General features: G+C 52.0%; 2 protein-coding genes and 3 non-coding genes across 5 annotated transcripts; all 5 read right to left on the reverse strand.

Annotated features, from left to right (window-relative positions):
• Positions 1-2264: 2264 nt before the first annotated feature.
• On the reverse strand, positions 2265-2906 carry nppcl (natriuretic peptide C-like). The gene is made up of 2 exons (XM_084671178.1): positions 2808-2906; positions 2265-2576 (listed from the first exon to the last, which is right to left on the reverse strand). The coding sequence occupies exons 1-2, from the start codon at positions 2904-2906 to the stop codon at positions 2277-2279; spliced, it is 399 nt and encodes a 132-aa protein (XP_084527304.1). The 3' UTR covers positions 2265-2276.
• Positions 2907-5450: 2544 nt separating this feature from the next.
• Positions 5451-22489, reverse strand: ncapd2 (non-SMC condensin I complex, subunit D2). The gene is made up of 32 exons (XM_084668780.1): positions 22223-22489; positions 21725-21844; positions 21540-21615; positions 21388-21446; positions 21123-21298; positions 20435-20580; positions 19997-20124; positions 19699-19822; positions 19418-19565; positions 19082-19279; positions 18837-18971; positions 18623-18710; positions 17223-17427; positions 16919-17037; positions 15567-15779; positions 15247-15421; positions 14632-14716; positions 14235-14371; positions 12765-12897; positions 12587-12662; positions 12243-12461; positions 11805-11959; positions 11032-11143; positions 10815-10938; positions 10492-10647; positions 8776-8953; positions 8401-8495; positions 7992-8072; positions 6948-7131; positions 6163-6322; positions 5878-6006; positions 5451-5770 (listed from the first exon to the last, which is right to left on the reverse strand). The coding sequence occupies exons 2-32, from the start codon at positions 21840-21842 to the stop codon at positions 5688-5690; spliced, it is 4215 nt and encodes a 1404-aa protein (XP_084524906.1). The 5' UTR covers positions 21843-21844; positions 22223-22489; the 3' UTR covers positions 5451-5687.
• LOC146301517 (small nucleolar RNA U85) lies at positions 13686-13973 on the reverse strand. Its single transcript, XR_014729695.1, has one exon. It is a non-coding gene; the product is annotated as a small nucleolar RNA U85 (small nucleolar RNA).
• LOC146301518 (small nucleolar RNA U85) lies at positions 16204-16523 on the reverse strand. Its single transcript, XR_014729694.1, has one exon. It is a non-coding gene; the product is annotated as a small nucleolar RNA U85 (small nucleolar RNA).
• Positions 20705-21026, reverse strand: LOC146301519 (small nucleolar RNA U85). Its single transcript, XR_014729692.1, has one exon. It is a non-coding gene; the product is annotated as a small nucleolar RNA U85 (small nucleolar RNA).
• Positions 22490-22602: the final 113 nt, after the last annotated feature.

A 22602-nucleotide genomic window follows, 5' to 3' on the forward strand; every position in this document is an offset into this window, starting at 1 on the left:
CATGACCGTCATGGCAACAGCAACGGTCGTGAGGGGATACCAGGCAGCCTGACATGCTTTGTAACAAAACGTAACATCCAGCACATGCGTGACATGCAGTTACCATGCCACACTGTTCTGGCTGCACATTCTTCAGCCCTGATGGTTGTCACCCGATTCAGGGACTCCAGCCAGCAGCCTGGGCATAGCTGAACTGCCGCCCACGACCCACGCCAGCCTTGGCCCCCTGCTACACATCATAAGGTCAAAGAGGTGAAGTAAAGGTCAGGCTGTTTTTAGTGCAGAGCCAGATGGGCCGGCTCAATGCGGGGTCATGGTATGTGTTGTTCAACACAGCCGGGTCCTGCAGACAGACCCTGGGTCTCTCCACGCACAGAGCACGCTCACTAGTCAAGAAACACACTGTGTAAGCCTCCGCTAGATCCTTGTAACATCTACCCCCCCCCCCCCCCCCTCCCCCCGTCCTGAAAGTCTCCCATGGGACTACAGAGCATTTATAACTGAGGTGGGGGTCAGATGGCTGAGTGGTTAGGGAATCGGGCTAGTAATCTGAAGATTGACAGTTCGAATCCCGGCCATGCCAAATATGTCCTTGGGCAATTCCCGGCCATGCCAAATGTGTCCTTGGGCAAGGCACTTCACCCTACTTGCATTGGGGAGAATGTCCCTGTACTTACTGCAAGTCGCTCTGGATAAGAGTGTCTGCTAAATGACTACATGTAAATGTGAGGTAAATTGCCTCTGTGTCATCAGCTCTCAGAAAAAACGGTGTTTAATGAACACAGTTGGTAGGAAAGAAAGTGTTGATACTTTTTCTTTCATGTAAAATGTTATCATACAGTGACTGCACGGTTATAATCCACTCAGCCACAAATAGCAAGCCAGGGGCAGGTAGAGTAGAAAGGTGTACCTTGCCAAGACGATCAGTTTGCGAGCGTCTGAAATCCAGGCCAGTTCACAGTCCGGAGTCCACTTCAGGTGTGCGGGATCACCGGAGATAGACGGACATCTAGTGCTGCTGTCAAACATTGCACTTCTCCATTTTCTGACCCGAGTTAACCTCTTCCATCCCACCTGTTAGACAGAGACATGACCAACAACATCCTACCACCGACCCAACACCCACGGATACCACCAGGAGACATGGAAGATACTGTTCAGCCACCATCTAAACGATCAGTCATTCTGCGCCTTCATGAGACATTGTAAGAAACAAAAGCTTATGATTAACACTCTCCTATAATATCTACTTCACTGCTATTTGGACAGATCCTTCATTCTGAGGACACACAGGGCTGTAACCAATCCAAATGATGTTTGATTAAACTATGGAGTGGGGATATCATTGCCGGGTGCATCATCTCATCTCGATGAGACAGCCACAGAGTGGTAAGCCAGCCCACTAATCAGCACACCCACACAAACGCCCATTTCTTGTTAATTCAGCTCTGGGGAACCTCTTTACCCTCCCTCAGCCCCCTCGTGGCAAATTTAATAAAGCGCCTGTAGTAACGGAGGCAAAAATATCTGCTGTTGAGATGGTGCAGCTGTAATTCGAACAGAAAGGCGTGAATCGAGCATTTGGCGCATGTCGGTTTGAAAGGCTGAGTGTAGGGTGAGGTAGGTTGCTGGGTGAATTCTGACAGTAAAGAAATAGGCAGATTGACATGAAGTAATCCAGACTCAAAAATAGATTTTGGAATGTGTTTATTTTGCATGCAAAATTTTTGCCCCCCCCAAAAAAGAGCAAACTACAGATATATTTGTCAACATATACTGTGACCCTCAGACATGCAAAAAAAAGAAAAGAAAAGCAATTCCTTACAAAAGAATGACATTGATATTAGCTAGGAAGGACACAGTCTCAACTACATTCCTAAATAAAGTGCACTGTAAAAACAACACAGACATAATCACATAGAACCACAGCTCCACTTGAACACTCCTCAAATATCTTCCAAACTAGATGTACTATTTGTTAAAAATGAATGCACACTTAAAAAACAAAGAATCAAACAGAACTACCGCACCCTTTTTTCAGCAGCCAAGACACAGTCATGTTTGCGCTACGCTTCATTGAATCACATAAGCAAAACAGCAAGTATACACTACACTATGTGTGGACATCATCAACGCTCACATTCTTTTCCTTTTTGTCTGTGTGTGTGTGTGTGTGCCTCTGTGTGTGTGTGTGTGTGTGTACGTGTGTGTGTATGTGTGTAGCCGTTTCTTTTTACTTCACTAGTTGTGTCAGTCTCTCGCCCCTCTTCCTTAGACTAGCAGCCCAATCCGCTCATAGAACCGATCCGATCCAGTTTCAGGCCGAAGCATCCCCTGTTCCACGCCCGTCGTGACCTGTCTGGTTCAGCTCGCTTCTGATTGGCCAGAGCTACCTTTAACAGGCGGAGCCAGGCGCTGTCTTCCTGGGCTCCCGGTAGGTTGGCCCATTTGGGATATTCGGCAACTTTGACCCCATTGGTGTAATCAGAAGGCTCTTCAGGTTGGTTGCTCGCTGCATTCTCCAGATCATTCAGGTTGAGGAGGTCGTTATAACGCTCCAGAAACTGCTCAACAAACTGGCATGGAGGGAAAAAAAAAAAACCCCAAAAGGTTCATTAAAGGAAACAACGCCCATGTGATCAACCCTTTCTCATGATCATATTCTCCTCCCTATCTGCCTAACCCTTCAGCTGTCTCACCCATTCCCCTTTCGCCCTGTCTTCTCCCTCGTGAATCCAGCTTATATTCCATCCCCAGAGTCCTGTCTTCCCCAGCCCTTGTTCCACACCTGCCCCCTGCCTCTGTACCTGGAGTCCTTCAGGGGAGGGGTGCAGGGCGCGCCCCTCGGACGGCTCCAGGGGGGTCAGTAAGACCAGCGTCGCACAGAGCACCACTGGACACAGCATGGCAGCAGTGAAAGGAGGGCGGCAGCGACGATGCAGGGAAACAGTCTAAATACGACTACACAAACACACACACTGATTATACACACACACAAACACACTGGGTATACACACAAACACACACAAAGCTGAGTTCTTGATGTGAATTTGATGTAGAGGAGAATTTAACTAAATACCACAACATGAAACCTTTGTCATGTTTTTCTGTAGACAAAGGTCTCCTTCAACAATCCATTCATACTATACATAATAGCCTTTAATTAATGATATTCTAAAGACATGCAACCTTTGTTTAATGATGAAGTACAATGTGATGTAATTATACTGAGTGTATATATTACCAAGTGAGAGAGGAGACTGTAGTAAACTGTTCATGCATAATAAAACATTTGACATAACAGAATGAAAACTGGATGTTTTTTAAAACGTAGATGTTTCAGCACAAACACTTCAATCTGAACAAACACTTCAATCTGAATCCTCAAATATATTTGCCACACAAAGAAAAGGTGGAACGAAAAATAATTATTCTCAAATATGCTACAATTCATTCAAGTTAATGCCTTAAGCATGCAAAATGAGAAACACTTCAAATAATCCGTCCTCCAGGTCAAACTCACGTCTCGTCTTTGTTTTGTCCGAAGCTTCAGGTCTCTCTGCTCTCACAGGCTGCTTTCCATCGCTCTCTCTTCTTCGCTCAGCTACCTCTCACTTTTTGGCACCTGCTGAAAGCATCACTATCTCTCTCGCTTGGCCCCTCCTTTCTCTCTCTCTCTCTCTCTCTCTCTGATGGTCTCTCCTAGTGATGGTATTGAAAGGATGGGTTTGCCTGTTGCGTTTTTGTTCCCTTGGCAGTGGCCTAGTGATACTGCTACCGTCTGATGATGCTCTGGGTTTATACTGCCAATGCCCCCCCCCCCCCCATCACCGCACTCACACTTCAGCCACTGGAATGATGTCATACCGTCGGAAGGGCTGTTTGTTTTTTGTTTTTTTACCAAGGTGACCAGACAAGAGACTCCGGTGCCAACGTGTGTGTGTCCCCCCCCCCCCGCTCGCTCGGAAGCCTGTGATGTCAGGGGACCGGCCAACACCATGAGAGGGTGAACAGAGACATCGTGAGAGGGTGAACAGGGACATCATGAGGGTGAACAGGGACATCGTGAGGGTGAACAGGGACATCGTGAGGGTGAACAGGGACATCATGAGGGTGAACAGGGACATCATGAGGGTGGACAGGGACATCATGAGGGTGGACAGGGACATCATGAGGGTGAACAGGGACATCGTGAGGGTGGACAGGGACATCGTGAGGGTGGACAGGGACATCATGAGGGTGGACAGGGACATTGCGCTGCTCTCTACTGCAGATTTCTCCACGTGGTTCCCGTTCTGTATCTCCTCCTGTCAGACCTACATCATCTCTCCTAGTCGCTCCCTTCATCCTCACACCTACTCCAGCGGAGGCTAACCCCTGTCCTGGCTTAGTTCTGTTTGTAAAAGGCCCGGTCTTTTGTGTTTGTAGTGGCTGCTCACTCGTAATATTGTGTACTGGCTTTTCTCCCTCTAGTCTTCTGTGTGTAATATAGGGGGTGCCCTCTTCCCCCTGTGTGTGTTTGGACGAACTTCTCTCAGTTGGCTGAGTTACAGTCTGTCAGTGCCATCTGCCTTCTGTCTTCCCTGCAGTCTTTCTGCAACACCACCAGCAAGCACGACTCTTTCCAACACACACACACACACACACACACACGGGTGAACCAAACACGACACACCTTCGCCATCGGTCGTACACCGCAGCGTACGTTGTCGTGCGCGTGAGGTTTCGCGAAGCAAACTTCAGACGAAAGACAGAAAGGTGTTGTTTATCCATTACATAACTCAACGACAGATACACACTTGTCTTTTAGGAGAGGAGTGCGTGGGAGAGGGAGTGGGCGAGAGAGATTAGCTACAAAAGAGAAGAGGGGGGAGGGGTGGGGGGAGATGAAATGCCTGGTGATGTCAATGCAGGGAAAAGGAGTGAGGGATGGAGGGGGGGGCAGTCGGAGAAGACGCAGCACAGAACAGGAGGAGGAGGGACCCAGTGGATGGCGGAGCAGAGGACACGAGATAAAACCAGCAAAGAGAAAACTTACGAGCATCAGTTTTAGTTTGTGTCAAGACCTTCCTGAAATGTACAAGTTTTTTGTAGGCGAGGAGCAGAACGCTGCAGCTGAAAACAAGCGATGTGAAATCATCCTGAAGGTGACATGCAGGATGAAGAGGGTGAGCAGAGAGAGACGAGCCTGCCGGGCCAAGCTGTGGCGGTCTGTAAACCCCAACGCACACAAACACGCCACTGTACAAACATGTGATACCAAGGGGCATTCAGCACTCCCTATAATGAGGGTATAAATCTGTGTCTACTGGAAATGATCACTCACACACACACACACACACCCTTAACAGCCACACACTCCCATCTGTTGAATTCACTGTGATTTTGCTAACATATGCATGCTTTCAGTTGGCCAGCGAGTAGAAAGAAAGCACAGATGGGCCGAGGGGTTCACATCAAACCAGTTTATTAAAATGTCTCCATGCAACTCCATGGCTTGAAGGACTCATCTCAGTGATCGCTCGAGCAACGTTTAAAATATACAAAGAAAGATAAAATATTAAAAGAATAAAAAAGACCCTGACATGGATATCAAACACTGGAAATGCTACGTAAAAAAAAAGAAAAAAAGCGCAAGATAAACAGAATAAGGAACACAGTCTAGAGTAGGAAAGATGAAGTGGAGCTCAGTGTCGGAGGCGAGCGCGTCGGGATGCTCGGCCAATGGGAGTGGTCACCTTGGGGGTCTCACTCTCCGCCATGACAGCATCTGATTGGTTGTTGAAAAAAAAAAAAAAAAACAGCAGTTTAGAAAAAAATATGATTTCTGATTTTAAAATCTGAACTCGGATGTTCATCATCAACATGCTGACTCACCCTCTTCCTCCTCCTCTTCTTCGTCACTGCTGAAGGTAATGACTGCTTTCCTGGAGGACTTGCGGCTTGGTTTGGGTGTAGCAAAGTCACTATCGTCATTGTGACTGGACACAGAGGGTTTTGGTTGACCTGGGAGCAAATTCAATTAGAGACTTTAGGTCAACAAAAACACTCAACAATAAAAGAAAGAAAATTTGTGTTTACGTTGTGTGCGGGAGTGCACAGATCCCTCTTGGCCCGCCCCCGCCCCCTGGCCAGCAGGGGTGTGTGTGTGTGTGTACTGACCCCTCTTGGCCCGCCCCCTCCCCCTGGCCGGCAGTGGGGTGCGTGAGACGGTGTTGTCGCTTCCCTCCCTGCGGCTCTCCTCCATCTCGGGGCTCTCCACGTTCTCCAGCCCCCGCGTATGCACTGCAGTGAGCCTCTTCTCAAACTCCTCCACCTGGGCCTGGAGGGGGGAGGGGGTCATCAGGCTCAGGGCAACAGTCTCATCTCGCTGCTCTCAGATCTGACCATGATGCCTGGCCCTCCACACTGGAGGTGACCATGACGCGTGGCCCTCCACACTGGAGGTGACCATGATGCCTGGCCCTCCACACTGGAGGTGACCATGATGCCTGGCCCTCCACACTGGAGGTGACCATGGTGCCTGGCCCTCCACACTGGAGGTGACCATGATGCGTGGCCCTCCACACTGGAGGTGACCATGATGCCTGGTCCTCCACACTGGAGGTGACCATGGTGCCTGGCCCTCCACACTGGAGGTGACCATGGTGCCTGGCCCTCCACACTGGAGGTGACCATGGTGCCTGGCCCTCCACACTGGAGGTGACCATGATGCGTGGCCCTCCACACTGGAGGTGACCATGATGCGTGGCCCTCCACACTGGAGGTGACCATGGTGCCTGGCCCTCCACACTGGAGGTGTTTATTTGGTTTGAAAATCCACAATCAGTTTGCCAATAGCATGGTGGCCTACGACACGTGTACCCTTCTGTCCTTCTGAAATCAGTGTTTATGCAAGTGGAATAAAGGGAGTTGTAGAGGCTGTGGTGGTGATGGTGGGGGTGTACCCTGAGCAGGGGCTTGGCCCCGCGGCGCAGCTTGGCGGTGATGGAGAGCAGAGGCTGGTACACGCCCAGCTCGGTCAGCTTGTCGCTGTAGCACTCCCAGCCCTCCTGCAGCTTCTTCAGGCCCCGCTCGCACATGGCCAGCAGGGACAGGGCCACGGCCAGGTCACACCACTGACGCTCCGTCCTGGAGAGGGGGGGGGAGAGGGGGGTGAGGACGAGGGGGAAGCTGCTGAGGGGGGGGAGAGGGGGGTGAGGACGAGGGGGAAGCTGCTGGGGGGGGGGGGGGGTCATTGAGGATTCAGGACAAAATGACTTTGGTGTCTTTTGGGTTGTTTGCCAATTGCTGTCTTTTTGGTTGTCTTTTCGACCTGGCATTTGGATAATCTCATTCTAGTGGCCGTTCTTGGCCGCGGTCTGATATAATATATGTCTGATCTGCCCTTACTCTGTCTGTGACTCAGCCCTCACTGCCAGCATCCCAGAGCAGACACATCTCTACAAACTCAGAGGAACTGACTAAAGCGTCGTCAAAGGGGAGCGTGGAGGACAGAAGGATGGAGTGAGAACGTAGACTACAGAAACTTCTTTTTAAACCAATATTCCTCCAATGATCATACATTGTATGCAATTTTTAAGCAATTTTAAAATGTTATGCAAAGTTACATTTGTATCTTCATCCATTGCTTAGATATGTTTTTTTAGTATTCAAGTATTTTTTTCACTCTCCCACACAATGTTCCCCCACAGCCCAGGCCCCCTCCCTGTCAGGCCTGCTCTTCAGGAGGGAGACTAGACACAGAGAAGATGATGAGGTAGGCTGTAAGAGAAAGGAGATGGAGAGGAGGAGTGAAGATGGCACACAGAGAGATGGCACCAAGGGAGGGAGAGAGAGGGAGAGAGAGGGAGAGACACAGAGGAGAGAGAGGGAGAGACACAGAGGAGAGAGAGGGGGAGACACAGAGGAGAGAGAGGGAGAGACACAGAGGAGAGAGAGGGAGACAGAGAGGGAAGGAGAGAGAGAGACACACACAGGGTTGAGCTCACTTGGCGGTCCTGAAGCGCTGACACAGTTTCTCCACCAGGGACTCGGTCTGTCTCTCCTTGGTGATGTAGGAGAACAGCTGCCTAAGAGGCGGGAAGCAGGACAACAATGACACTCAGCTCGGCGTGCACCAGCAGCGTCAGCCTCACACATCGTACTCAGCACGCCTCCCAGCCGGGGGCAGACCAACGTGGACCCTGCATGCCAAGTCATCCACAGGGAGGATCCAGGCTGGGAGAGCTCACGCTCGGTGGGCGACGCACACACACACACACACACACACACACACACACATACACAGGGAACACACCCTTTCAAAAGGTCAAGTATCTCTATTGGATGATCAAAGAGGATGCTCATGACTAGAATTACATTAGAACCCTTCCCCCCCCACCCCCCAGGCTCACTCACTTCATGATGGTGTGGAAGTCCACCTCGTTCATGCCTCTCTCTGGATCTGACAGCCGGCTGATGATGTCCGGCAGCAGGTTGTAGATGGCGTTGTCCTGGGGGAGGCATGGTCAGAGCAGGGTGTGGTCAGAGCAGGGTGTGGTCAGAGCAGGGTGTGGTCAGAGCAGGGCATCTGAGGGGGGTTAGGGGTGCAGGGCGTTTCCCTGACTTCATACAGCTTGGATGTACTGACTAAAATATATGCATCAGTCTTTTGTAGAACTTGATGCTAGCGCAGGACATCTGCCTGATATTGCAAGGAGAGCTAAAGACACCAGCAGACTTCACACACTGGTTCCCGACGTGCGACGGTGGGATGTGTGTGCGTGTGTGTACCTTGGAGGCGAGCTCGTTGAAGAAGTTGAGTGCGAGGCTGGCGATGTGAGTCTCCGGGTCCAGGAGCAGGGCGGCCACCTCACTGACCTGACCTTTGACCTTCAGGACGTCCTTCAACACCAGCTGCGTCAGCACCGTCACCGCCGTCTGCCGCACCGACGGGTTCTCGTCGCTCAGTCTGGGCGGGGGGGAAGACATGGTGAGTCCGGGGATTTTTCTGCATTTAAAAGGCTAAGGAGGCATTATTATTAAAACATTTCACAATAATAAATATTTGAGTCTGCCACATTGACCCAACTGAAACGGCTCATAAAATGTATGTATTCCAGAAGCGGATCGTGACTTGGGGTCGTGTGTGTGTGTGTTGACAGCTTGCCCATAATCCAGAGTGAAGCCTGAAGACACAGCTTCACACGATCACACCTAACAGAAGGAACACTAGTCATGACTTGTTAAAACCCTTATCGGGGCCCTGCAGGACTGTGAAGGAGGACGGCGTGTTTCTACATTAGAGAACACTCTGAAGTCTTTAATGACTACAAACTATAAAGGGAATTCTTCCAACAAAGCCAGAGAATTAACGCCAGTTTCCTTTACACCAACACAGCTTGTGCCAAAGGGACGACTGACCATCATAATGAACCCCAACAGAACCTGTCCAAGAGAGGGTGGAGCAGCTGGGAGAGAGACCAGCCTCTGGTTCTTGTTCTCGGGAAGAGGGGACGCTTTCAGACCGTGTGTCCACGTAGGTGGAACAACCATGCAATCAACGCTAGGTTCTTTACAAAGACCCCCCCCTCACCCCAGAGGGCGAGAGACAACAGAGTATCAGGAGTACCTTCACCTCCCTCTCCCCCCCCCCCCCCCAGTATAATTACCCCTCCTCTTTGGTTCTGGACTCCATCGCCCACTGGCAGGGCGGTGTCGCGGCGCAGGGCGGCATATTACAGAGCTCCAGGGCTCCGTTGGGTTGCTAGGGCAACGGCGAGGGGAGGGGGGGGTCAGAATGCAGAGTGATGTGAGAAGGCCTCTGACAGATCACAGAGTAGATCTCTGTTCGTTTAAAGGAGAAAGGGAGGGCAGAACACATCTGAAATCCACATGCGATGGAGAACCCCCCCCACCGAGCAAACACAGCTCTCCACAACCTTCCAGTTTAAGGGAGCAGTATGACAGAGGTGGAACTTTACAGGCTAAGGAAACTCTGGAGATCAGTCAGTGGGCAGCTGGGACGAAGGCGACTGTCATGTAAGTGTTGATGGGATGTGATTGGATAGGGCTGGGGCAAAACCCACACAGCAGGTTGATTAGGTTTGTCTTGTCTGCTCTTCCATCACGTTCCACAACGACAAGGCTTGACGGCGCCCACAGCCTTCTGCTGCAGGACTGTCGTCAACAGACGCGGTTCTGTCACAACAACAAGTGTGTGTGTGTGCGTGCGGAACCATGTCAAGGAGTATAGCAAAGTCCTCTGTGTGTGTGTGTGCACGCATATGAGTGTGAAAAAGAGACACAGAGAGAGAGTGTGAGACAGAGAGAGACAGAGTGAGGGAGACAGAGAGACAGTGTGAGTGAGACAGAGAGAGAGAGAGAGAGAGAGACAGAGTGAGGGAGACAGAGAGAGACAGAGAGTGTGAGTGAGACAGAGAGAGAGAGACAGAGTGAGGGAGACAGAGAGAGAGAGACAGAGTGAGAGAGACAGAGAGAGAGACTGACCTGGCGTATAGGTTCTGGGTCCAAGGCTCCAGAATGTTGGGGAAGCGGACGGTGAGGTCTCCCAGGGCGATGATGGCGTTGGCCCTGACGACGGGCAGGGAGGAGCGCTCCAGCACGGTGAACAGCAGCCGAACATGCTCCTCACACACTGAGGGGCTGGCACAGGCAGACACAGGTCACACACTGAGGAGCTGGCACAGGCAGACACAGGTCACACACTGAGGAGCTGGCACAGGCAGACAGGTGACTTGCAGATGGGGGTTACACCAACACACACACAGTGATTGTCCTGGCGGCTGTGGCCTTAGAGGACAGGGACTCACCTGATCATCATGTACTGGGAGAGAGCCAGGCAGGCAGCGGTGGTGAGCTGGGGGTGGGAGTACCGCCCTGGGAAGCTGCACACCTTCACCAGCAGGGGCAGGAACACACACAGAAGCCCCTCCTCTGAGACACACACACAGGGGGTGGGGGGGGTTAGGATCACCGTGAGGGAGCACTGAGGTCCGTCAGGAGACATGACAGCAGAACGCGTCTCACCGGCCAACAGCTCGGTCTCGCAGATCTTCCGGATAAGCTCCGCCTCCGTGTCCTCGGCCGAGGCGCCCATCAGCCCTAACTCCTCCTCCACGGCACTCTCATTGGCCGCTTGCTGTCGAGGTAACGTCCACGTCAGACACATGCACTGCTAGGATGCACGTATGGACCGAAGGCAGCTTATCGTGTCAAAGCCCAAACCCTACTAGTGATCCCAAGCCTGGACTACGACAGATCAACTGTCTGTTAATACAACAACTTCTCAGAACTTTCAACATTTTGAAAAGGACTCCTACTATTATTATACCAAGGAAGCTTGAGGACAAGGAATGACAAACCCCCGATGGGTGTGAGTCAACACCACCTGTCAATCTCCTTCTCCTGCAAACAGAACAGGACTCATTAAGGCCCTCCCACTGAGGGGAGCTGCGTCCTGATTGGCAGGTTAATAACCCTCCTCTACAGGTTAATAACCCTCCTCTACGGGGCGCCAAATGTCACGTCTCTCAATTTGAACACAATTCTTCAGTGTCACGCTAATCACAGTTGAAGCGTACGTGAGTACCGCTGCTACTGATGAATCACCTTAAACGGCACTGGATGATAGGGCTCGTGGTCACGTTATACTCAAGTAGCAGATGCTTTTAACCAAAGCAAAAGAAAAAACTTGTGCATAAATCAATGTATGGGAAACACTGTGGTCTGTTTGGCATCGTGTGAACACGAGCCAGTTGTCTGCTCTGTCTCTGAGGTGATGTTCCTCAGGCCAGACTGACCTTGGTCTTGCTGGAGGAGCCCTTCTCCTCCCTCTCCTCCCTCTCTCCTCGTCTGCGCCGCAGCTCTGCGCTCACGCTGCGCTCCAGGTGGGACACCTGCCAGAAGGCCACGCTGCCACTCAGGGACAACAGCTGGGCCAGGGAGACACAGCTCACTGTGGGACAGAGAGACACCAGGACAGGTGAGGACAGAGACAACAGCTGGGCCAGGGAGACACAGCTCACTGTGGGACAGAGACACACCAGGACAGAGACAGGATCTGTAAGAAGAGCTTTAACATGTCTAGGCTACTGGGAGGGAGGAGGGACACAATGAAGCTGTGACCAAACAGGGATGGAAAAGAGAACAGATGAAAATGTTTCTATGGAAACGACAGAGGGGGGGGACACACTTTCTGCTGAGGTATTCGTTTTTCACTCCGAAAAGCGACATCCCACCTTGTTCACCCTGATCTTCCTGGGAATCCTGAGAGCCGCCCTGCAGTTGGCTGACATCCTTGTTCGTCTCCCCGCCCTCCGTGATCTGGTCCAATAGGAGGCGTGCGGAGCGCTGGAGGAGGCGGGAACAGAGCTGGTCTGGGGACTCGGACAGGAAGTAGAGCAGCCGGACGGCCTGCTCCATGAAGCTCTGCCAGTGAGGGTCTGACATCACCACACCTGCAGGGGGCGGAGCCATCAGCCAGCGAGGGGTGGAGGAAACACCAACCAAGCCACTCAGGCTCCATATCAGGAAGCCCAAACTAATATTACTAGTAACTGTGTGTGTGTGTGTGTGTGTGTACCTTCTGCGACAGCCTGGGTGAGGCAGGAAAACAACTGATGATCCTGAGGCAGTCTGAACGGCGCTCCCTTGGATTGCTGAGAGCACAGTCAAAACGTACGGTCACAAACACAGCGCAGCAATAAACGTCTACGCAAGAGTGTGTGTGTGTGTGAGTGTGTGTGTGTGTGTGTCCATACCCGGACATGGTCAGTGATGCTGGAGATGGTGATGACCGTATCTCTGGCCAGTAAGAAGTCTTCAGTCACCTTTTCTCCCAGAGCCACAGAGCAAAGGGTGTCCAGGTTACTAAGAACCACCTCCTTCTCAGCACTGTGGGTCACACACACACACACACGTTAGACTGTCCGTAAAAGCAAAGCTCTCCATCTCCATATGTGCACTTAAGAGAAGAATTTCTGGTGCTACTTCTCCCATAGATGTTTTTTAAACATGTAGTGGCCCTTTATCCAAGTGCACAGAAGCACACACACACACACACACACACACACACACACAGGAGGAGGAGGAGGGGGTGCAGTTGGACGTGGAGGTCGAAGCTGCTCGGGGGGAGCGCCGGCAGGGGCTTTGCCTCCACGCACGGAGCAAACCGTGCCCTGCCCTCCCCAGTCGCCACCCCGCTCCCGGATCATGTGCGTGGGAGGCCGGGTGAGGCGCAGCGCGGAAAGGGTTCAACAGGCTAGGAGTGCCGGGCGGTGGAGGAAGGGAGGAGGCGGGCTGGAGAAGGGTGTGGGTGGACTGCAGAGATAGATAGTCCAACTGTGCTCTCTGGCTCTCTCACTCCTTTTCTCTTTCCCTTCTCTTCCCAGCAGTGGCTTTGAAGGACACTGAGGGAAGGCGGGGTTAAAACACACACTCACTGAAAAGCACTGGCAAGGAGCCCAGATTTATCTGGTCGTGACTTCAGCTTACAATGACGAGCAGCTGGGACTATGCGCCTATTCAATTGCTAATGAGGGCTGTGGAGAGGAGAGGCATTGTCTCATGGCTACAACAAAGCCCGCCAGCTGAAAGGTAGACCTCAAACGTCGAGTTGATGCGGGGGGGGGGGAAATGTGGTTTTGACAGGTGAGTCAAGTGAAGAAGTTTAGAAAATGAGTAGCCCTCAGACAAGTAGAAATAGCTCATAGCCAACTGAGTTACTGAGATGAGCTGGGGTGACTCCCTCCCTTGGACACACACACACACACTGTAAGCATCCTCCCGGTGTTTTCCCTGTTTCTTTCCAGGTGGAACACTGTGGGCGGAGCTAGGTCACTGTAGGCGGGCCCTTACAGCAGAGCAGCAAATCTCCGCTGCACTGCCAAGATTACCAGCCAATCAAAGCAAGGGAGACCCCAGCACACTCATTCAGTTGGCTCGCATTCGCCTTGGTCTCATCACTGGGCATGGGAATGACGCACGATGCAGTGTGCATGTGTCAGTCAGTCAGTGGTGTGCGCTGCAGGGCCGTCTGGCAACCCCGCCTTCCTGGAGAGTTCCGGTTGTTTTCCTTCCAACCCCAATCCAAGACACCTCATTAATAATTAGCCGCTTGACAAGTTGAATTATGTTCGCTACAACCAGGTCTGTAGTAGAAACTGACGGGTAGATCTCCAGGAGCAGGGTTGGCCTTGGAAGTGTGTGTGTGTGTGTGTGCGCGCGCATACCGTGCAGCCATGCCCAGCAGAAGCACCGCCGCTCGCCTGTGGAGCCCAGAGACCTCTCGTTTCCCGGTGAACCTCTCCCAGAGAACCTGCACCACGGTGGACTGCAGGACACTGCCGCCGCTGAAGAACTCCTGGACCTGAGGACACACGACCAGCACGGTCACCTCCAGCTGGCTGTCACATCTGGAACCCACCCTCCACCAGCCTCCAAACCCCAAGTGATTTCAACGTTATCTAGGCAAGAAGCTTCCTTACTTAACCTCGAATATCTTGGACAGTATTTGTGTAAAAAAAAAAAGATATACACACACATTTTAGATACAGAAATGTGAGTTTGTACTAGAGGGGGTGTGGATGAGCGGGCAGGTTTGATAACAGGTAACAAGTGGAGACTCACTATCTCCTCCAGACACTGGACAGTCCCCAAGGGGGCGTCCACCATCAGCTCAGACAGACTGTCCACCAGAGTCTGGGCCTTGGCCCTGTGGGAGACAACAGACAGACAGACAGCCTGTGAGGGTGAGAGAAAAGCTATTCTCGAGGCCCAGGCAGTATCACCAAAACCCATTTTCAGTAGTGCCCAGGAGTGGTATGATTGGCCCCTTCAAGTCCTGATGGAAAGTTAGCTTTCCACTGGGCCTAGGCTTGAAGAGAGACGGCTGGTGCCAAGATTAATTTGCTCGCAGGACTAAAGCTTTTCGGTGAAAAGGCTTTGATACTGTCGAAACCGAGAAGATAGCAGGGCCCAATCTAAAAGGTGTATGTTCAGAGACGATGGGGCTTTGAAGGTCCTAAAGTTTTCCAGAGCTGCTGGGATGCATCAGAGACTTGTTTGATAGTCTTCTTGAGATTTGATGAGTTTTTTTTTAGTGTTATATGTGTGCAATCGGAAGTGAGAGTGTGGCGTTTTTCCGTCCTGGGATCACACTGGAAGCTGTGGAAATATTGAAGGCTGAACGGTGCTCTGAGAGAGGGCAGGGGGGGGGGGTTGTGCAGGGCAGAGCTGACCGACCTGGTGGTGTCCCCCTGGGGGTTGAGGTAGAGGCGTCGGTAGGCCTGGACCACGGCGTCTTTGATGGCAGCGTCCGTGGACCACACGAGTGGCAGCATCTTCCTCACGCCGGTCAGAGAGTTGGCCACGCTGAACTCGCACACCGTCACACAGAACTCAACCGCCTCCTGAACCACTGAGGCACACAACAAGGACACGCGTGACCCGTCGGAGCGCATTGCCGTTCAAACGATTTTGATTCCTCTTGCTTATTTTCTGCAGTGCTCGGATGGTTTGCTGTCCATGCCTGTCCACCGAGGGTGACTTGTACACATGCCTACCTGTTGTGGTTTTCCAGTACAGCATGGTGTTGATGACAGCGATGGCCTTTTCCACCTGCAGGGAGAAGCTCTCGGTGTCCCGCAGGTATTGCACCAACATCTCCTGTTTCTTCAGCTCCCCCTCCACCCCCTCCCTCTCTCCTTCTTGGGCCCCCTCCTTCTGGGGGGTGGGGGGCAGGCTCTGGGTCTGCTCTGACGTGTCCACGTCTGGGCCTTCAGGCAGGGGGCGACAAAAGACACGCGCTCTGGGTGATTACATGCAAATGCTAGTTCTAGCGCCTGAATCCAATCAGAAACTACTAAACCCTCATAGCTCATCAAAAACACCCCTCTTCCTATATAACCTGTTAAAAGGGGCCTGCAGTGCCACTGCCGACTGACTGACAGGTAAATGAGCCCCAATCAACCTCTAATGAACTGTGTGGAACAGCTTCCTGTTAAGTGTTCCACTTAAAACTCATGCTTCTACTTTTGAGGCTCTTAGTGCGTGGTCAGGTCCTGTGTACTTCCTGTATCTCCCCACCTAAGATGTTCCTGCCACTCCAGTTCAGTTCCATCTATCACTAACTTTCCCCCACAGTGCAATGTACCCTGCTGATCGCCCACAGTCTGGATCAGAGGGTGGGATGGTTTTGAATGCCCTCAGATTACCAAAGAGAATACTCACAGCCCTCAAGGCCCTCAACAAAGAGTTGTGCCTCCAAGCCAGCTGATACATAACACTCAAACACACAAAACAAACACACACACACCATGTCTGCAGTCTTCTTCTTGCCTTTAACCCATAACTTAAAGGAAGGCAGGTTCGAGGGGGACTGCCAGGTAACTATAGGTGGACCCTTACAGCAGAGCAGCAAACCTTCATCACCCTGCCAAGATTACCCACCAATCAGGAGGCTGGAGAGCACAAACTCTTGGCCCGATTGGCTCATACTTGCCATGATCTCATCACTGGGCATTCAAACACATCTCTCTTCCCCCCCCCCCCCCCCAACAAAAAAAGCCTTGCACAGACCCAGACTGACCAAGTTCAATAATGACGTGAATCTAACTTTGAATTTCCTCTAAGTGAATGTAACTGTTGCACTCCACATAGTCTGCAGCTTTTAAGCGTGACTTCTACACCTGTACGTGTCGGCTCAGACTCAGTAACAGCTAACACCATCAGCCCCTCACCCATACATCACAATGGACTTTGCTAAAAGCCCACACAACGATCAATTTACCCCTTTAAAGTATAACTGGGATTTGATTGGACGAATCAGGAGCTTCTCTGGGCGGCCCCGCCTCCTTGTTAAGGAGCGCGTTCAGTGAGGGCATGGAAACAACCAGGGGGGGGTGAGGTTGTGTACCTTTGAAGAGCAGAGCCAGGGTGTTCATCACAGTCTCGGTGGTCACATTAGCCAGAGAGGAAAACAGGGGAGACTCTGGGAACAGACTGTGGGCTCTCACACACAGACGCACCGCGTTCCTGAGGAGAAAAACACACACACACACCTTAACATTACTGCCCGGCAATGCCACGGTACCATCACAAACAAAAGCAACTAAATCCGTTCTCAGTTTAGACCCGGGGTTGTCTGTCTGTAGTCTAAAACATGGCCTGTGTTAATGAGTCTATTCGGGCTGACAAGGCAACCTGTGTGTTCACCCCACCTGTACTTGTTGACGCGGAGGAACTGGGCGATCTGCAGGGCCGTCGCTCTGTCATCCTGGTCCTCCTCCTCCTCCTTCTGCTCCTCCTCCTCCCTCTCTTCCTCCTCCTCCTCCCTCTCAGAGGAGGGCTCCAGCACGGCCCTGGCGGTGACAAGAAGCTCTGGCTCCATGGCGGCCCACAGCTCCGATGCTCGGATCACGGCCACTGCTCAGGAGAGACGCGGTCACAGACAGGAGAGACGCGGTCACAGACAGGACAAACGCGGTCACAGACAGGAGAGACGCACCACACAGGAGAGACGCGGTCAAAGCCAGGAGAGACGCGGTCAAAGCCAGGAGAGACGCGGTCACAGACAGGACAAACGCGGTCACAGACAGGAGAGACGCGGTCACAGACAGGAGAGACGCGGTCACAGACAGGAGAGACGCGGTCACAGACAGGAGAGACGCGGTCACAGACAGGAGAGACGCGGTCACAGACAGGAGAGACGCGGTCACAGACAGGACAGACGCGGTCACAGACAGGAGAGACGCACCACACAGGAGAGACGCGGTCAAAGCCAGGAGAGACGCGGTCACAGACAGGACAGACGCGGTCACAGACAGGAGAGACGCGGTCACAGACAGGAGAGACGCACCACACAGGAGAGACGCGGTCACAGACAGGAGAGACGCACCACACAGGAGAGACGCACCACACAGGAGAGACGCACCACACAGGAGAGACGCGGTCACAGACAGGAGAGACGCGGTCACAGACAGGAGAGACGCACCACACAGGAGAGACGCGGTCACAGACAGAGCTGCTGAACCCCCTGAACACCACCTGCTGGGACAGCCTTCCAGGTGTGATGGGGTGTGGGGGAGTCAGCACAACCAGGAGGCGTGGTCTGGTCGTGTATGATAACCCCACTGTGGTGTTTTGTTTAACAATCGTATATGGTTCTGACAGGTGTCGATTGAAGAAAGTTTAGAAAATGAGTAGCCCTCAGACAAGTAGAAATAGCTCATAGCCAACTGTGTTACTGAGATGAGCTGGGGTGACTCCCTTCCTTGGACACACACACACACACACACACACACACACACACACACACACACTCTGTAAGCATCCTCCCGGTGTTTTCCCTGTTTCTTTCCAGGTAGAACACTGTGGGCGGAGCTAGGTCACTGTAGGCGGGCCCTTACAGCAGAGCAGCAAATCTCCGCTGCACTGCCAAGATTACCAGCCAATTGAAGCAAGGGAGACCCCAGCACACTCATTCAGTTGGCTCGCATTCGCCTTGGTCTCATCACTGGGCCAATGAGCAGCACAGAAACACAGACAATGCTCTTCCTAATTCTGTTGTTGGGCAGAGCAAGATGGAGGATGGGGACAGAGAGAAGATGAGTGATCTCACCAGGCGCCTGTCCCTCCAGTTTCTCGGTCATCTCTCGGAGTTTAGCAGTCTCCTTCTCCAGGGGTTTCTTCAGGTCAGCACTGCTCAACTGCACACCAGACACACGCAGTTAACGAAAAGCTCCACACATCGCATATTACTGTCAAAGGGTGACTGTTCCATGGGGACAAGTGAAGTCTCTGAACGTGTGTGTGTGTGTGTGTGAGAGAGTTACCTTGCAGCTGTAAGGGTTGTGGGCGATGAAGGCTGCCAAGAGCTGGATGGCACTCTTGACCACGTTGATGGATTTGTCCATGAGCCGCCCCACAGCCAGCCCCATCACCTCACTGTACCTGCACAGGGGCAACGCCTTCCAGGCCGGACAAGACGAAACATCACGTACGGACATGGATCCCACCAGCGCGTACAAGTCGAGGTGTTTGACGCGAGCGCACCGCGCGTAGGTACCGCGGAGCTCACCTTGCTGTTGACGACACGCGTGTACACCTGCAGCACGCGGGCCCTGACGTGGGAGTTGGTGTCGTGGAGGTGTTCCTGTATCGTGTCCATGAAGCGGTCGCGGTCGGCTTTGCCCGACTCGTCCAGGCCGTCCCCGCTCAGGACCCGGACCAGGATCTCTCCCAGCACCTCACACACAGCCACACGCATGCTGGGGCTCTGAGACAGCCGAACAGAGGACGGCTGCTGTTACCTTGGTTCCCCCCGCTCTACATCAATAGATGTTTTCATTATGACTGCATGCGTGCACATGCCTTGATGTGTGAGTATTGTGTCAGGGTGTGTGTGTGTGTGTACCTCTCCTTCCAGGTGTGTGATTAACACACTGACGTTGGGGATCATGACATCAGGCACGATGGTGCTGAGCTCGGACAGGAAGGAAGAGAACGCTTTGACCCCTGATCCCTCTCTGGCCAGCTCCTCGCGCGACTTCTGCCCAATCTCTCTAAGGAGGGGGGAGGGGGAGAACTGACGCGTCAGCAGAGGCAGGAACAGGGTGGGACACCATTTTGCGAGCAGATTCGTGTCGAGCCGACCTAGCTTGGTTGAGAGCCTGCCCCCCTGGCCACCGTACCCACCTGATGACCTCTCCAACGACAGCCTTGACGCCGTACTCTGTGCTCCACACAGACACGGCCTGGGCGCACACTGAGCCCAGCTGCTCAAAGTGCTGCAGCAGCTGGATCACCTTGACGCTGGCCCCTGTGGGGTGGGGAAAGAGAGACACAGAGAGATGACCCGAGTGTTGCAGCAAAGCACGCCAGGTGGAGTCCACAAGCGTGACCAAGCATAACCACCTCTCCCTCTGGGACAGACAGGCACACACGTGTCGTGTCGTGTGCTCCCAGTACTCAGCCTGTGTGTGTGTTAACGGACCCAGGAGGTGGTTGTACTTCTTGATGAGCACGCCCAGGAGGTGGATGATGGCGTCGCGGCTGGGCTTGCTCTTCACGTGGCTGATGGTGGGGTTCTCCAGGAGCTTGTAGCAGCAGCACGTCACACAGCTGAGAGGACAACACAACATCTCAGAGAATCAGCGCAGCTCACCTCGAAACATCTAGTCATTTAGCAGACGCTCTTATCCAGAGCGACTTACAGTAAGTACAGGGACATTCTCCCTGAGGCAAGTAGGGTGAAGTGCCTTTCCCAAGGACACAACATCATTTTGCAAGCCGGGAATCGAACTGGCAACCTTCAGATTACTATCCCGATTCCCTAACCGCTCAGCCACCTGACTCCCATGGGTCTAAACAGACCGGAGTCTGTGAAGCCAGCAGACGCCCTCGGCTGCCTCCCCTGGAGGACTGCACCTACCTGATGAACTCCTCATCCACCAGAGAGAGGCTCCACAGAGAGCGGATGTCCAGCTGAAAGAGCTGGATCAGAGCCAGCAGCACCGTCTCCCGCTCAGAGTCCCACTGCAGCCGGCCCTCTCCCGGAGCCTTGCCCTTCTTTCCACCCTGGGGACACAAACAAGGGCCGCATTAGAGTGGACTCTACAAGGATTTTTCCTTGTCTATCAAGTGTTAGTGTTGGCCTTTAGTGACTTAACACGCCAGAAGAAGAAGGTGGGATGGTTTTGAATGCCCTCAGATTACCAAAGAGAATACTCACAGCCCTCAAGGCCCTCAACAAAGAGTTGTGCCTCCAAGCCAGCTGATACATAACTCACACACAAAACAAACGCACACAAACACACACCATGTCTGCAGTCTCCTTCTTGCCTTTAACCCATGACTTAAAGGAAGGCAGGTTTGAGGGAGACTGCCAGGTAACTATAGGTGGACCCTTACAGCAGAGCAGCAAACCTTCATCACCCTGCCAAGATTACCCACCAATCAGGAGGCTGGAGAGCACAAACTCTTGGCCCGATTGGCTCATACTTGCCATGATCTCATCACTGGGCAATTCAAGACAAATCCATACGTTGTTTATTGCGGTGTGTGGTCAATTTGGTCTCGGGAATGTTAGGACAACTGCCACTGTAAGCAAGCAGACATACCTTACTGGGTGCTGTGACGATACTCTGTCTGTTGGAGTCACTCTCCAGGTTCTCTGTGAGCTTGCAGAGCAGGAAGACACCCATCTTAACAGCATTCAGCTGCTCTTTCCGGTCTTGGGCAGAGAAACTGGTGGAGAGGAGGAGGGCAGGCAGGGAGACAGACAAGCCACTCACCACTGCAGGATGGGGGAGAGAATTTCATTAGATTTGAGTTGCATAGCTACAGCTGTATCTAGTTTAGGGAGGTTTAATAGCAGACAGTGACCTTGAATGAGTAACTCCAGAGTGTCCTCCTTCACACCCAAGTCCACGCTTTTACAGTGTCTAAGAGGAGCACAGGAGTACAGCTTGAGATTTCTCCAGTCACTTGTGTACACAGGGGTCAATTCATAAAAAAAACGTATAAACAATACTCACTGCAACACACTGTAGCCTGTGTCGAAGTGCTCCAAGACACATAAAGGCCCCTGACTTCTCAGCGCTGCCTTGAACCCTGTTTAACCGCAATAGTCATGTTACAATCAAACTGCGATAGAATGTAGGTTATATCATGCTGCAACATTTAAGCACAACATAGCTTGTAGATTCGACAGGCAACTTACTGTTGATAAGAGAGGGGAGTTGTTTAGGCGAGACGACGTCCTGAACCACATATTGGTTCGTGCCCCCCGTCTTTACTAGATCACCCACACATACTGGCACAAAGAAGTCCCACGACATGCCTGACGGGGAAACAAGTGGCTGTTTTCTCATGTTTTGAAATGGTCAGGCTCTAGCTAGCTAGTTAATTATGTTCCTCCGACTACGCCGTTAGCACGTATGGTGTAATAACTTGTCGAAATATACACATAAAACACGACCTACCCCTTGGCCAGACTACTTCCTAGCATTATGAAATGATTCGTTCCAACAAATGTAGCTAGGGTTAGTCTACTTCCGACAAACTATGCTTGTTGGCAAGTACTGTAAGATAGCTAGCTAGGAGGCGACTGTTCAGGCTTGCTAGGCTAACTAGCTAGCAGTCAATTTACAATGTTATAGCTAGGTGTTTAAACGGTTAAATTCAAAGCAATTACAACTGGTCGAAGAAAAAAACGTACCTGTGTTCTTTGTCGTACTCCCAGCCACAGTTTAATCTGTCGAGGTGTTTTATATTGTGACGATGTTTGCACGGAACGGAAATTTGCGAGTCTATCAGCAATCTCAGGGACAAGAGGTTTTGAATTTCGACCAACTACGCGCCAACGGAACTAAGTAGTCACTGGCCCCTCCCACATTGTTCTCCTTCCCGTTAGACAAAGTTGCTGCCGTTAATGTTCTGCGGTCTATGGTTGCCACCTTGTTGTAGAACATGAAAGCTAAATTATGTTAAAAGCAGATAATCAAAAATAAGCATGATAATATTCTTTCAAAAAATGCGTGCACTTGTTTGATTGTTCCTGCTACAATCTATCAGTGTTGCACTGGTCCAAAAAGACAG

Source organism: Hypomesus nipponensis, chromosome 2, assembly GCF_054491055.1.
Source record: "Hypomesus nipponensis isolate SF chromosome 2, ASM5449105v1, whole genome shotgun sequence".
NCBI lineage: Eukaryota > Metazoa > Chordata > Actinopteri > Osmeriformes > Osmeridae > Hypomesus > Hypomesus nipponensis.